The following is a 15,456-nucleotide window of genomic DNA, read 5'->3' on the forward strand; positions in this document are numbered from 1 at the left end:
TGAGATGGCAAACGCCTCATTTTACAAAAGGAGAACACAAGTTATAAGCATTTAAGCCATTTGCTCAAGCCCATGCGACGTCAGGAGCTGAACACCAGCGAAGTGAAATCCTGACTGCCCATTCCTCGCTTCAGTGATTTAACCCTCAATAGCTGCAGTAACTCATGATACCACGAGCACCTCGGAGAGGCTGTTGTTGCTCTTTCAAAACTATCCTAACCAAGGTCAGAATGAAGAGCAATGGTTTCAGCAAGAATTTTGTTTCATAATTTACTTCAGAACAAGTGCTTTATCAGACTATGTTTTTTGAATACGTCAAAGAATCAGAATCTAATTTTTACACATTTTTCAAGCTGTCAGCCCTCTGTCTACTGTGAATTTTAAGCACTGTGAGATAGAGATAACAAATAAAGGGGACACCTGTACCCCCTTATAAACCACTGAGAGCAACCCTAAACATTGCTGTCAATAATCTACTTGCAAAGTGCAGCACAGTCCTGAAGCTCACTGTGTGATCTGAGAATTATTTCAAAGCCAAGTGCATTTCTGTTAAGGTGACAAATAAGGACACCCCCCAGTATGGTAGAGGCAGCTGGCAAACTACATTTTTTGCAATAGGTCCTTTGAGAGAGGACTTGAAAGCAAAGACTGAGAAAGGAACTAAACAGCAGATATAAAGATGACAAGCAGGAATGACAGTGGAATGAAAAGGGTGCGAAGAAACTGGGTAATCTTAGGGCTTGGATGCGTCAGAAAGGGAAAACAGAGACTTACATACTAACAGAGACATGCCCAGGTGGAAAAAGAAAAAGGTTAAATAGATTATATATGATCTAGATAGCAATGGAAGCATGGAGAAGCCATTATTAAGCAAGTTCTCAAGATGAGCATTACTTTTATTTTCCAGCACAAGGAACTGGTAATACCAGCATATTTGGGCTCCATAGATCCCTATCCTTCATACCTTGGGGAGCCCCTCATTAGACTCAGTCTATGTAAAGTTTTGAACTCAGCAAAGAAGCTGAAAAACATTTGCTGTGTTCCAACTTCTGTGAGGAACATCAAGAGTCTAGGAAATTCCCATGGGATTTTCTTTCATCCCTTCTGTAATCTCTATATTGAATATGTTTAGGATCCCATAGGGGAAAAACACTGCTCTGTGTTCTTTATGACAGTATTTTCAGTGCACACCTCCGGAGGCAGCTTCTGAATTCAGGCAGCAAATTCCTTCCCCCTCCCCCCAACATGCTTGTAACAGCACATTGTCTGGGTGCTTGTGGTCAAGTTTAATAGTTTAAAAAAGCAGCTCCCCACATGCTTCCAGTTACTACCCTGTATTTGAGGTAGAGTAATTGATCTTACAAATACCCCATCTCCATTTCAAGTACTGCAGCTCTGTAGTGGTAGTTTTAAGACAACATCCACATGTTCTCCCACTGATAGGAGTAAAAAGCCCAATACCATTAGTTATGTGTCTTAGTCGAGGGATGAGAATTAATCTTCCTTAACTGCTGGAACTGAATCCAAAGCACCTGCACCATAAAACTTCACGCGGTCTCCCCAGGAGATTCTGTTATTGCCAAAGGTTGAACATGAGGGTTTTATAACCACAATGCTACTATCACCTGCACCACAGGAAAAGAAGCTAGAGCACGGAAAACATGTTGTCTGCATCATGTGAGCAAACTGTCCATCCCAAGGACAGCACTTGGTCATTGGAACTTCATTTCCACCTCAAATTTCAGCTTTTTATTCCTCAGATGTTTCATCACATGCTGAAATCTGGGGTATGAGTTGTCAGCTCCACCACTGCACTACCAGCCAGCCTGCTCTACCCCATGGTGTCCAAACCTCAGTCCTGACCTAGATGACTTCACTTTTATTATGCCCTGGAAGGCTCACTAAGCTTAGATATTTTCTGTGCAGTCTTCCCTATTTTCAGGGAACAAGACACACTTCTCTCTGCTTTTGTGGACCATGGAGCAAAAGATGACAGACCAGAAGGGATCTCAGTCGCTAGGTAACCTGCACAGCTACAGCTCTCTCTGCTCTTCTGCACGGCAGCAGTGCTGGAAACCGGACCTTCCTGCATTGCTGTTTGACCTTGGTCTTTGGTAGAGCTAACAACAGCCCCCCAAAAGAAGAGGTTTTACTTCTAACAACCCTTCCTTGCAGCACATTGCCCGAATAAGTCCAACTGTTACGTTACCATGTTATGCTGCTGAGTATTTGCATGTTCATTAATTTTGGCAGCTCGTCAACTTTTCCTTAATCAAGTCAAGCAAGGGAAAAAAACCAGTGACTTCATAGCTTCTCTCAGAAAAAAGCTGATGAGAATTTCACAGGAGGTGAAAGTAGAATTTCTGTTGCCTGCAGTGTATCCTCTTGCCAAACACTGAAGATCTACATCATATAATGAAGCAGCGAAAGTTTCTCACAGTTCAGATGGCAAAATCCAATGAAGTAGGAAGCATCAAGCAACTAAATAACAGGGTAGCCACAAAACACCTCCTGTCCTCAATTATCACGGGGAAAAAGACAGAATTAAGAATCATTCTTAATCCTGGGATGAGAACACAAGATTTCTGTACATTTTAAGGCTCCTCTCCAAATTAGAATAGCAAACAAGATAGAAAAACAAAAACCCCAAAAGATACTAGTATCTTTAACAATTCTGACTCCTCACATGAGCATACTGCAAAATTCAGCCTCTGCACTTATGTCAACTCTGATACCACTTAATTGTTGAGACTGTAATTAAAGTATTGCATTACAGGCTGTGGAATAACACGTCCTTTCATCTGCTAAAGGTAGTCGAGAGCTCCCTAGAAGGCTCTCTGCCCCAGAGGCAGCAACAAAAAAAAAATGTGCAAAGACACTATAGTAGGAATATAGTATCTTACAGCACAGCATTTACTTGCTTTCAAGTGTTTTACATAGATAGGCCAGGTCATCAATATCCAAAATCAATTTATTTTTAAACAAGACGGAGCAGGGGAAGCACTACAGGGTTTGTTCCTATGCAACAGCTCCTCACCTCCTAGCCAAACTTGCATGCTAAAAGCATGCATCAACATTCAGAAAAGGAATATGATTTTCTAAAGTTCTTGGAATGACTGTTTCAATTTTTTCCTCAAGTTATGTTGGAAGCTTTTAATCAACTCTTTTCTACCATGATTGCTCAGAAACACAAGGGGGCACAGTGACAGCTGGGAAACCTCTCAACGTGCTGCCACATTGGGCCCAGCCTTCAAATAAAAGTTCCTTGTACCTGCCCTGGGAGATACACATGTGCATCCACCACATCCCAAGGTGGGTGTTGGCATACACTACCTTCTCCTTGCTTGACCCATGTATATAGGACAATCTAACCTGTACATTCCTTGGTTCCTTCCAACCGCAGAATGCAGTTTTGCCCAACCTCACTATGCTAGGGATTACTTGTAAGCTGCAAGTCTTTGTGCAGAGTAAGCACAAACAAATTCTGTCTTTGTGCCTTCTAGATGAACAGCAGTGCCAAGGGATTGGTGTCTGGTGGCAGAGAAGGTAAGCAAGACTGATAAGCAGGTTTTTACTCAAACTTGCCTGAATGAACTGGAGTTGCAGCCAAACACAATGGATGCAGCGATAGTAAAACCTCCTTGTTTTATTCTTCACGCAGTTGGGTCTTGGAGTCACACACTGAGAGTATGGAAGACAAATCTGATCTCTTGAGAGCAGAATAATTATGAAACTGCCTCTCGGGGACTCTTCATCATTGGGTAAAGGTGTTGAATCAGAAGATAAAGCCAGGCTTTAAGGAGCACAGAGACCCAAGCTGAGCTCAATGCAGCAGCCAATAAGTGACCAGGTGGTACATGGACCTGCACGTTTGGCCTTCTCTGAAAGCATGGAGCGTGACCACACTGCATGTGGCACAGGCTTCAGGAGCACAGACACACAAGGCAACAAGTGGGTTCATCAGACACAAATATCTTCATAACAAGAAAGGAATAACTTGCTTCTCCTAAGCTGCTGTTTTTATCCTCCCTTTTCAGAGGGCCAGAGCTGAAAATAAAGAAGAAAAGGCAGAAAGAACGAGTTGACGAAACGGGCCAGCTACCCAAAATGAAAAGGTGTGAGTCTGAGTCAAATCCCTAGAGTCAGCAAGAAAGCTCTGTGGAAAAAAACTGCTTGACATATCAAGAGCAGAGGTGAAATAGTAAGTTTGAGGAGAAAACTAAATGGAAAAAGGAGAATTGAAAAGACGCCCTGATGAAATATCTACAAATATCCTTCAGCAGCAGCTCCTCAGGGAAGGCTTAAATGCTCTGCCTGAAGGAAAGGGCAGCGGAGAGAAGGGAAAGGCATGGCGTGCTGCAGAGCCCCATCCACCTATGCATCATGTAGCACAGACAGGGCAGGATATGCAGACTCCACAAGTACCGTCTGGTAAAGGTCTCTGGCACCACGTGCATTCATCCCCAGCATGAATGTGCAGCTGATTATTATGCTTTATTGTAGATAGTACATCCGAAAAAGGCAAGTAACTTCTTTTAACAATAGCTCTTTCCTTCTCAATAAGCATACCTTAGGCACATCATGTATTTGTATCATGTGCGTTACTGCAAATACAGCTTCTTATCAAAATAACCAAACTGGAACAGATCTAATGCTTTGTATTTTCCCATTAAGCCTATGTGGAATAGGCACATTGGACCAAATTCACTCCTAGAATTATGACGTTATAATCAACAACAAAGCTTGTCATCACAATTTTGCTTAAGTCAGTCTTCTGAAACAGCACAACCCATTTTTTTTTCCAAAGCCCTAGGGATTCCCAGATACTTCTGTATTAATTATTTACTCCCCATAAATTTCAGTTTTCAAACAGCTTTGCTAAGACAATTATAGAAAACCAAAGAAAGGGTGGGCTGTACGTGGGATGGCTGAAGGTCATGCGAATGATTTATGGGAGGGTTTATGCCTTTGTTGCAGGGTTTGATGTGTCATTATTCTTGCAACTATGTTGCTCAAAGGTATTATTTTTCTAAACGTAAATCCCCTTTCCTTCCCTCAAGCTCCACAATGTTTCTAACTGAAATTAACTTAGCATTTAGGAAAAGCAAAAAGCTATAATTTTAGAACTGTATCACTTCGATTTGTTTTATTTTTATACTCACAAGAGAGAGAAAACCTTTAGATCCTATGAGCCTTTTGTCATGACAAGCCACAAAGATAATTACTAGGAAGCTGCTCTGGTAAAACCTCCCAAACCAACTGTCACTAGGAAGCCAAACAAACATTCCCAAAGTAACAACTAAATAATTGATATTACTGGAGTCACAGAACACAATACCTTTAACAGAAATAACCACCAGCCAGCACCCTGTAAGTGTTAGCTCTCTCTGGGCTTTGTGACCAGTATGATTCATGCTTCTAGAACAAGGTAGGAGGTTACTCCATGTAGTATATTATCCAAAGGCTACACTAACTATCAGCAGTCTGTGCAGCAACCCATCAAGACGTTTTTAGCTGGAACGGGCTTTAGTCACAGGATGATTTTAAGTACCTAGTGCACAATCTCTTGAAGTTCCCTCGTTCATAGAGATGGGGACCTAAGAACTTATTCTGACCTTCCAAAAGCAGATTTTTACAGAGTTCAGAGTAACTTTGTCCCTTCCCCAGAGTTTTAATTATATTCTCACTTCAGAATCAAACTTTTAAGAGATCCGACTCTTTCGTCTAACCGCAATTTAGATGACAATTCAACTACAAAAACAGCATTCTGTACCTTTCCATTGAAAACACAATACTCTCACCATCATGTGCCAGCCTGAACCTCCAGAAAAAGCATTTTAGTCCATGACAAATACAGTTTCAGAGAAAGAAGAAATTATCAGATTTATCCATTTATCCATTTAATCCTCAAAGTCCTCCATATTGTATGGATGCAGAAATGAGCAAATTAACAGATAATGGCACATGGTCACATTGCTGAATGGGTGGTGCGCATCCAGAAATCCTAAAGCCAACACAGTAGCAGTGCAGCGGTCCAGATTTGTGGAGAAGGACAACACAGGACCAACACACAGCTCAGTAATCCTGCTCTTTCTTACCTCTGCTCTTGAAAACCAGCAGGTGGTAGCTTGCAAATTAAGTAGTAGAACAAAAAATAAATAGTTTGGCAAAAATTACAGCAGTGTTTACAGAAGGAAGAAAGGAAGGGAATGAGCAAAATGTGCTGCCAGAAATATAGAAGTGCACATATTTTAGCATGACACAGGCTTCAGCAGAGACAGAGATATCAGATAGCTCATACCAAAAAAAAACCATGAGTGCTTTGCATCAGTTGATTAGAAGCCTCTTGAGATACCCAGATTATGTAGAAGCTCTCCTCCCTGGCTTTACTTTGTGTCTCCACAGGACAGTGCTTATCTCAGAAATGAAATACCAAAATCATCTTAGGTGAGGAAACTGTGAAAGCAAGCAGGATAAAGGCATCTTTGCAGACACTCAAAGAAACAGCCACAGCGCTGGTTGTCTCAGCATCAAGTGACTAATCAGAACAAGCTGTCACAAAGGAGCTCTAACCTTTACTGTAGCGAATACTGCCCCCAAAGCATGCACTGGCCCAAAGACAAAAATGTGGTATTTCTGTAGACTTAGAGAGACTATGTACAAATTGTATTTTTTATTTTTGAGAGCAGTATTTCAAAGCACTGTTTTAAAGAAAGGTTTCAAGAACACAATGATGAAGACAACGAAGACAGCGCTCTCTTGAGACAAAGGACTACTAAATTTTGTCTCAACATAAAACTCTCAAAGCAAAAAAGGGATTCCAAAGAAAAATGTCAGTAATAATTTATTTCCAAAGCTCACCAGGAATTCAGATGGAATTCTAATAGAGTGTTCAGCCCACATCTTGCCCTTGTATCTGCAAAAATACAATCTTTCTGTAAAGTAAGGCTGTCAGAAGTGTATAGGTACCTGGGGTTTTGGGCAATTATAAAGAGGAGAACATTCTCCCATTAGAGGACATAACTCCTCTTGCTGCTCAAACCTTGAAGAGCTTTGGGGGCCTTTGAAATACTGTGAGCTATTTTCTAATACAAGAATCCATAGGAGAAAAAAATCCATAGTGTAGGCCAATAAAAGAAATAAGCATCATGTTTAGTGCCCTGGTCATCTCCTGGTATTAAGCCCGACTTATGAGAGGTCTCAAGCGTTCACAAACACTCACGTTCCTTCTGCAGAAATCCAGGCACAAATCCACACAGCAGGTTAAGTTTGTGTAACAAAAGCAATTCCTCAGTGTCTCCCCCAAATGCTGCTTACAGAACAGTGCTGATTTTATAGAATGCCTGTTATCCTGAAGAATCTGTCGCAGCCCAGTGACAGCGGTGCTCTGGGATCTGGTAGCAATGCACCAGCGTGTCCAGGATAAGCCGCCTACCTTGCTCCTCCGCCTCCAAGCACCAGTGCAATGGCATTTCCAGTCAGAACACGAGCCAGGCGAGAAAAGTCAGAGTGACGGTCTGGTGGTTTCTGGAATACGCGTTCATACATCTCTATCTGCAGAAGAGAGACAGAAGATGGTCATTCAAAAGGCAGGGTAGAGTCTACACTACCAGCCTACAACATACTGTTAAAAAGTGAATAGCTGTTCTTCAAAGAGGGCTAATGAAGTATCCAAACTCTTCTAGTGACCATATGCATCTCTCATGCTTTTATAGCAGTTGGGACAATTTCACTGTAGTACAGTATTTTCTTTGGAGTTATTTCTTTCTTGACAAGGATTTGAAGTTACTGGGAAGCATCCCAAGTCTGCCTGTGCTTTACCCTTAGCATGGTTTTTGCAAGCCAAATCCAATGAAAAGGACTCTACCGTGTGTACACACCTATCAATAAGACCCTGAGATAGTATTTACCATAAAGAAGATGCGAGCCCCTTATCCCTATGTTTCCTATAGTAAATCGAGGCCAAACAGATCTAAAGAGAAAACTATCTGTGTAACAGCCAGTTGCACATCAGAATATCATGTAGTATCATTATCTCAGATTACCTTTGATACATGGATACAAGTAAATTACTACAGCTAAGGGACCAGCCACCGAAGCAGGAATCTCTTACCAGCTTGGGCAGGCTTCTTTTGGAAAAGACTCTGCGTGGACAGTGGAGATGAAGATGAGCAGAACACCAGCTCCGCATGTTGAGCCATTCCACAGTTCGGGAAGGGAGAGGCCCATCTTCCTTATGGAGTAGGACGAGTTGCTTCTGAGCTCGGACCGCAGTGTTCTCCAGCATCCTCTCCAGCTACAGCACACCATAAACACCAAAGGAATAGGGGCATCAGGTATTTACTGCTCCAGTATCAGTTTAACAGAATACTGTATTGTGAATTTTATAAATATGTATATATAGAGAGATACACACGTATATATGCGCACACACACACGTATAAGTCTGACCCCTATTCCTATCTGAATGTGCAGACAACCATGCACACTAAGAACCCTCAAACAAGATTGATTTAAACAACTACATTGCTAGCTGTGGGCTTACATGGCACATAGAACTCTCAAATCACACAAGGACTCAAACCTGAATGCTTAAAAATGAATGCTTTTTACCTAAACCACAGACCATTAAATGCACAGCACAGACACACACTGTTCATACAAAACGAGATTGCTTCCCAAGTCATACTTAAGCCTACAAACATTCAGCATGTTTTGTTCTTGCCCTTCCAATCAGACCACTTCTTCCTCCTTGCATTCCTTATTTTTATTTTTTGTTGTTTTAGGCAACTGATGGCAACTTGCTTTTACTGTGCTTCCTGCCTCCCACATACAGTCATGAAGAACCAACACAAAGTGACACACAAGAACGCTGCAGGTGATACCAGTCCCAGGCTCTTTGGAGGTCAGACTTTGCACTTCACAATCCTAAAAAAACCCACTTGTGACTTCATTTTTAAATTTCTTACAGAATTCTGCATGCCTAGTCAAACAACTTTGGTAATAAAATACCAAAAATAAAAATAGTAAGGGGAAAAAAAAAGTACAGCTTACAATCTGTAATAAAATATATTAAATTAGTCATACAATACAATTTATATCTACTTTTTCCTTAGCACACACCATGAATTCCATCCAGGCAGAAAAGAATTTCTCTCTCTGTCTGGAGATCCTGCAAAGAAATTCTGGCAGAAATGCAAAGCTTCAAAGCAATCTGACTTTTGATTTACCATTGGCCAAAATGACTCTTTAAAGAACTTAGCTGGAAATACTTCTACATAAAACTTGCCATTTCAGAGGATCCTCATTCAATTCATTTTCTATTTATAATACATATTTCCCAGGAATATTGCATTATTTATGCTCGCTGGGTATTAAACCCAGGAAAATTCATGAGTATGAAACAACCTTCTTTGATCTGGACTGTTAACACTGCAAATATGGGAAGGAACTATTTCCACACCTCTCCAACAGTAGGCTCCTGGTCCCCCAGTCCAACGATTAAGATGCAGTCAGCCTGCCGGATGCAGCGTTGAGTCCAGGGAGTAAGGGTGCTGTCTGCCTGGTAGAGCACAATACGGTGAATATCCTCCTGCTGTCCCAGCCAGCTAGTTAGTCGGTATTCATGGATGCTGGGGACAGAAAAGAAAAAAAACAAAATTCAAACAGTTTTATATCACAGCTCCTAACAAAGTAGAGAGAAATCTTACATGTCAAGCACAAAATCTGAAGGGCATCAGAGACCTGCATCTCTTGCTTGTCCAACCTAAGAACCTTATCTGCTTACATTTCCAAGATCATGCTTTCTTTATCTCTCCATTATTTATACCATTAGATATATACACAGAGGAAAGAGGATGCAGTGATGCCTAACTTCAATAAGACTTCCAAGGAATCCCTAAGAATGAGTACACAATACCCACTTGGAGCAATTCAGCTTTTCCAATTTCACAAGCGAGAAAGTAACTATGGAAAAAAACCACCCACATTTGAACCAAATACTCTTGAAACATTGTTGTCTCAAACAACTTGATGAGAAAGCATAATGTATGTCAGAACACAGGATTTTATTCCCAAACACTGTATATTTATAAGACCAGTGTAGTATCTTTCTGCATTTTTCCTAAGTAATAATGAGGGCAGGTACCTATCCAGTGCAGCAGAACCAAGTCGCTGTTTGATGTTATCACTGGTGAGCAGCAACGCAGGACCTGGAAAAACAAGAAGTTTCATCTGTGAACACCCGCCATTCAGCTCCTGACAAACTGTATTGAGAAAACATAGCTGTAACAAATGCAGTTCTGTGAATTTGCTTTGAAGATCATGATGGATCAGTGCATTGATCAGACTCGTTGTAGAAGGAAGAGCTGACGCAAAGTCTTCACACTTATCTACAATAACATCTTCCCATTCTCCATGTTCCCAGAGCGCTCTCACTGCATTAGTTGCAACCTACAAGCTCTCTTTTCTCGCATTCCTCAGTGTCACGTAGGATGACAGTTTCTACTGCAGCTGCATTTTCACAAACGCAACATTCAGAATATCACATACCTTTTGCAACCATAGAAAGGCCAGGAGTCTGGTTTCAAAGCAAAAAGCTATTATTTCACTGACCTATTGAAATACTTTATTTGTTCAGCCTGCACTGAACCAACTCCCCAGATGAATCCTACAGCTCTCTATAGTAGTGCTACTTCTTACTCAACATGCCAAAAGGAATCTATACCACTACCAACCCTAAGGAGAAAGAGAGTCCCAAATCTATAGGACACAGTCCGATTCACACTACTTCCACTGTCGAGATAGACATATGCACATATGTGGCACAACATTATATCCAAGGTGAATTTCGGTGCACATAAACCAAAGTGCCTGCAAGAAACTCTATTTTTCTTATTAGCAATTCTGTTTCATCAGCAGCAATACATGCCATGTGTGGTGGAGGTTGCAGAATAACTGCAACTAAATACCAAAAAAAAGCAAAGAAAAAAGTTAATGGAATAACCTCATACCTAAATAAAATATTATCTGTCTCATATTGAGAAATTCAGCTTTACAAACATGAAAGAGTAGTCACTCTGTATTAATGTTTGCATTATGTAATCCTTCATTTTTTCATTAACAAAAGAACTGAAATTTATGTACGAAATAACAAAACACTTATGTGAGGTCTCTCAAGGCACTAATAAAGCAGCATGGCTTAATGTGTTTAGTAAAAATCAAGGAACCATGAATGCACAACATGGTAAAAGATCACAATTTCACACTTACGTGCTCAAAAAGCAAAAACCCACAAGTACAGTACCTGCAGCTGGCCATCCTGACCTTCAGGGCCAACTCATTTCCCCCACAATACTTGATTCTTCCTGCAAAGGCTTCACTCTCTTTTAACGTACTTTAGTGTTAGACTTGAAAAAAAACTCATAAGTATGATTTTTCATCTTGTATTTTCAAACATCCAAATTTTGTTTGCTCTTTGTTACACTGATGATGAAGAGCAAACAAAATGGACAAAAATATCCTGTAAGCAGAGACCAAAAAGTAAAAGCTGGTAAGAAAGGACAGAAAGGAGGATGACTTGAGAGTAGAATTTAATTTCATCATCCAATAAAGTTTATGGTGGTTGGTTCCTATGAAAGCAACAAGTCCCAAGTAGACGGAATTAGTTCATAAGCATTTCAAGAGCAGAGCTGGTTTAATCTGCCCTTCACTCCTGCATCTGTGCTGTTCCTCCATTTGCGCTCCTTGAACTGTCTGTCTGCTGGGAACCCCAATGCTTGTGGGGTTTTTTTTACCACCTTATTTTTAACACTGGTAGATTCCTTGATCTGATTCACCATTCAGCCTCACAAAGAGTTGGTCTAGCACAACTTTGGATGGCGTAATGGGATTAAGAGAGGTCTCCCAGAAGAAATACTGATGACATTGCATGCAATGAAGACAGCAAGGGAGAGAGGGCAGGTCAATTTTGAAAAAGTATTCAACAGCAGAGTTATCATCTGTGTTCATTAATGTGTCAAAGTTCTCGGCAAAATAGAAATTATATGTAGACCAAATATTCTTCCAGGATATGTGACTTACAAAGCTTTATGACAGCGGTGGAAGTTTAGTAGGCAAAGATGAACAGCCAGGAATGCAAAATGAGCTGAGGAATACAATAAAAATGTCAAGTAAGAGAGACTAATGCTGAGGAGGGAAAGCATGCTCCACCTCTGCATTTGGCTGTTACCTCCCTGCACCTGGTCACTGAGATCCAAGAACATAAGCAAAGGAGCTTGGAGCACAGCATATCGATCTGATGCACTGGGGCCCATGCCCTAAGGGGAAACCACTAAACCCAGCAACGCTGCCAGCCAGAACACCTTTTAATACAAGGCGAGAGGCAGACTTTGTAGAGCAGGGGTGCATCTTTATGTTAGTTAAGGTGATGGCTACTTCACCCACAGATATCTTGAATTTGGACAACACATCCCATCAAGCATCAAAAAAGAGCCTTGGAGAGGTATATTACTTCAGAAATCACGTCCACTCACCTCACTTTTGTATTTGAAAAAGAAGCAGTTCACAGTATATGACACAAACAAGTGTGCACAGGCAGACACACAGCTATGGTGGCTCGGGAGGAGTCTGCCCAGCATCCCCTCTGCACACCGGCAGCACAGGACAAAGACACCCAGGCCCTTATTCATCCCCAGCACAGAACATGGTGATGCTTCCAACTGAACCAACTCTGTTTTGTTTCAGAAATAACAACCATCTGCTTTACACTTCCAACTTCTAGCAAGCTCCCAATTAATAAACCATTAAATAACCCTCCATTAATATGATCAAGAACACCAACATATGTGTTCTCATAAAACAGAATGACCAAAAGTGTTATTTAAACTAAACTGCTGAGAGCAATGAAGTAATTAAAAAAAAACCAACAAAAAAACCTCCCAACAACCCAACCCCCAAAATCATTCTCAAGTACATACCCCTCGAACAGCCACACCAGCAGGCAGGAGTGTCGAAGGTGATGTGCTAGTGCATCCTCAATGCGCATTATTATAGTTACACCATCATCTAGTGATGTTCTCTCCACACCTGACATCAGTCTCACAGGTAATTTACAGCTGCAGCTGGCATCATGAAAACATCCCTCCATCCTCCATCAGCCACCTGCACCCTTGAGGCACTGTTCTCTTTCAGTAGGATTAGACACGGGGTGAACAGCTCAAAGTTAAGAACATAGGAGAGGTGATATGAGGTAACATTAAATATTTATCTAAGCCCAAAAACATATCTCTGACAACGACCAGCAGCAGATTGCTGGGGAAGAGTATTAGAGCAAGGAAAACTTAATGACATTCTCCAAGCCTCCAGCAATTTGTAGATCATGAATTTCTCAAGCCAGAGGTGGTGACTTTTAATAGTCCCTGGGAGATTTTTCTTTCACCAAACTTGCTGGGATTCTGAATCCCGGCTTTTATGCGCTTTAGGTGAGAGTACTGCATGGCCGCAGCCTTACCTGCGGGCACAGAAGGTCATGATTCATGGGGAATCCTCATGGAGCATCTAAATTGGTACTCCAGAGTCACCTGTTTTTCAGTACAGAACTACAATTCCATGAAAGAGAGGCGAGGAGGAAAAAAAATGCTGGCAAATATCAGAGGTCTAGTTCATTTTACCTTTTAAGAATAAAAGGCTCTCAAGAAAAGGGTTGAGACAGCCCTTCAGCAAGGCTTCCAAGCTCAAATCCTGCCCCAGGACGAGGAGCAGGAGACATAAACATCACACATGAGAGACAAAACTCTTCCTTTCTTTCCAAAGATGAGCATGGTACTCACTCTGGTAATTTTTTTCCACATAACATCAATTTTGTAAGATATGCAGGAGTGGGAATACAGATATCCTAGTTCCAAGTCTAATAAAACAAGATCAAAAAGTTGCCTAGAGAAATCAGAGGTGCAGAGGTCAAGGAGTGATTTTTGATGCTTAGAAATGGTTGCAAATCCACCTCACCTGGAAAAACTACTCACACAAAAAGATACGTCCAGTACAAAATGCACTGTGGAAAAATTTTAGCACAGCAAACTTTCTTGCCTGAACTTCATCAAAACAGAATTTATATTTGGCCTAATAAAAGTCTACAAAATTATGTGTCAAAGAGACAGAACTGATAAATGAGTTTCCTATCTCAGTGTCAGAAGATCTCACCCAGCAAAAAATAACAAGTTTTGCCAGGGTCCAGGCACCACATTAAACACTTAACATTTAAATCTAATCTGTGCATAAAGAAATTCCGGCAGAACTACAATTAGAAACTCCAATAAATTATTAGTAAAGATAATGCAGTAAGCTTCCCAATACTTTATACATTTTTAGAAATTAAAATAAAGCTTATATTTAAAGGGCAGAAAGGAAGGAGAGAGACATATATGTTGAATTTGAATCCTTCTCTACTTCAGTTTGAAATTATATACGATCAAAGGGCTCCCACATATAATCAGAATTCGCACAGCCATGTGGTATCATTTAGCTGGTCTCGGTAAAAGAACAAAAAAAATAGTTAGGCAAATACTTTTTCAAAATCTGGATAATGTAGAAGAGTTTTTTGATAAGAGATGCTCTCAGCTCTACCAGGATTAAGTGGAAAAAATATTAGAAATAAATACAGACATGATGAACATTGACCAGAATTCATCGGCATGGTTATCCTAACCTGAAACTTTGCACAGCTGTAAAACTTGCCCACCTTTGTCTCACTCCAGTTCAGAAGTGGAAAATTCTGTTCCTGCTTTTTGGAAGTTTTATATTCTACATCCTCTTTCTTTGGAGGCCCAAAGACCAAGATTCAAAGAAAGGACTTTCACACTGAAGCATACAAGCAAACGGAGTGAGGAAGCAGTGATGCAGCCTCCGGTTCACCATGCTCTGCGGGACTTGCCTGCTCTCTCCTCAATGCTCAGATCATATTTTACATTTATACCTGTCTCAAGATGAAGGCAGATTCATGTGGAGTTATTGCCACCAGGTACCAAGTAACTGCTTCACCATCTAGCTTTTAACAGAACAAACACCACAGGAACATGAACATCCCTTAGTATTTAATTGGGACACAATCAGACTGTCCAGAAACAGTATCTGAATTATTATAAACCACAGAAACACCAAATCTCAAAGAAACCAGCACGAATCACTTGGATAAAGCTGTGGGTGGTACCACACATTGATGCTCCCTGTGTGCAGAATGCAAACAGGACCTGGCCAGCCAGGTCAGTGCGCTCCGGGGCCCAGAAAACCCAGTACAGAGGGCAGTCTGATCACATGAGGTATTCTCATTACAAATTAAAAAAAAAAAAAAAAAAATTTGAAAAAAATTATTAAACCCACACAACAGAATCAAGCAACCATATCAGTAAGTTCTGCCTCATTACAGGCAAAAGTGTTGGTTTGGGGTTTTTGGGGGGGGGG

General features: G+C 40.9%; 1 protein-coding gene across 3 annotated transcripts in view; it reads right to left on the minus strand.

The window, feature by feature from the left end:
- PNPLA7 (patatin-like phospholipase domain containing 7) overlaps positions 1-15,456 on the minus strand; it is a 130,184-nt gene that overhangs the window by 42,478 nt on the left and 72,250 nt on the right. For all 3 annotated transcript variants that reach the window (XM_010571050.1, XM_010571048.1, XM_010571049.1), the window contains 4 exons: positions 10,148-10,211; positions 9,464-9,632; positions 8,114-8,296; positions 7,436-7,554 (listed from right to left, as the gene is read on the minus strand). In XM_010571050.1, coding sequence (XP_010569352.1) covers positions 7,436-7,554; positions 8,114-8,296; positions 9,464-9,632; positions 10,148-10,211 — 535 coding nt within the window. The remainder of the gene's footprint in view (positions 1-7,435; positions 7,555-8,113; positions 8,297-9,463; positions 9,633-10,147; positions 10,212-15,456) is intronic.

Source organism: Haliaeetus leucocephalus, unplaced genomic scaffold, assembly GCF_000737465.1.
Source record: "Haliaeetus leucocephalus isolate CR32 unplaced genomic scaffold, Haliaeetus_leucocephalus-4.0 Scaffold306, whole genome shotgun sequence".
Taxonomy (NCBI): domain Eukaryota; kingdom Metazoa; phylum Chordata; class Aves; order Accipitriformes; family Accipitridae; genus Haliaeetus; species Haliaeetus leucocephalus.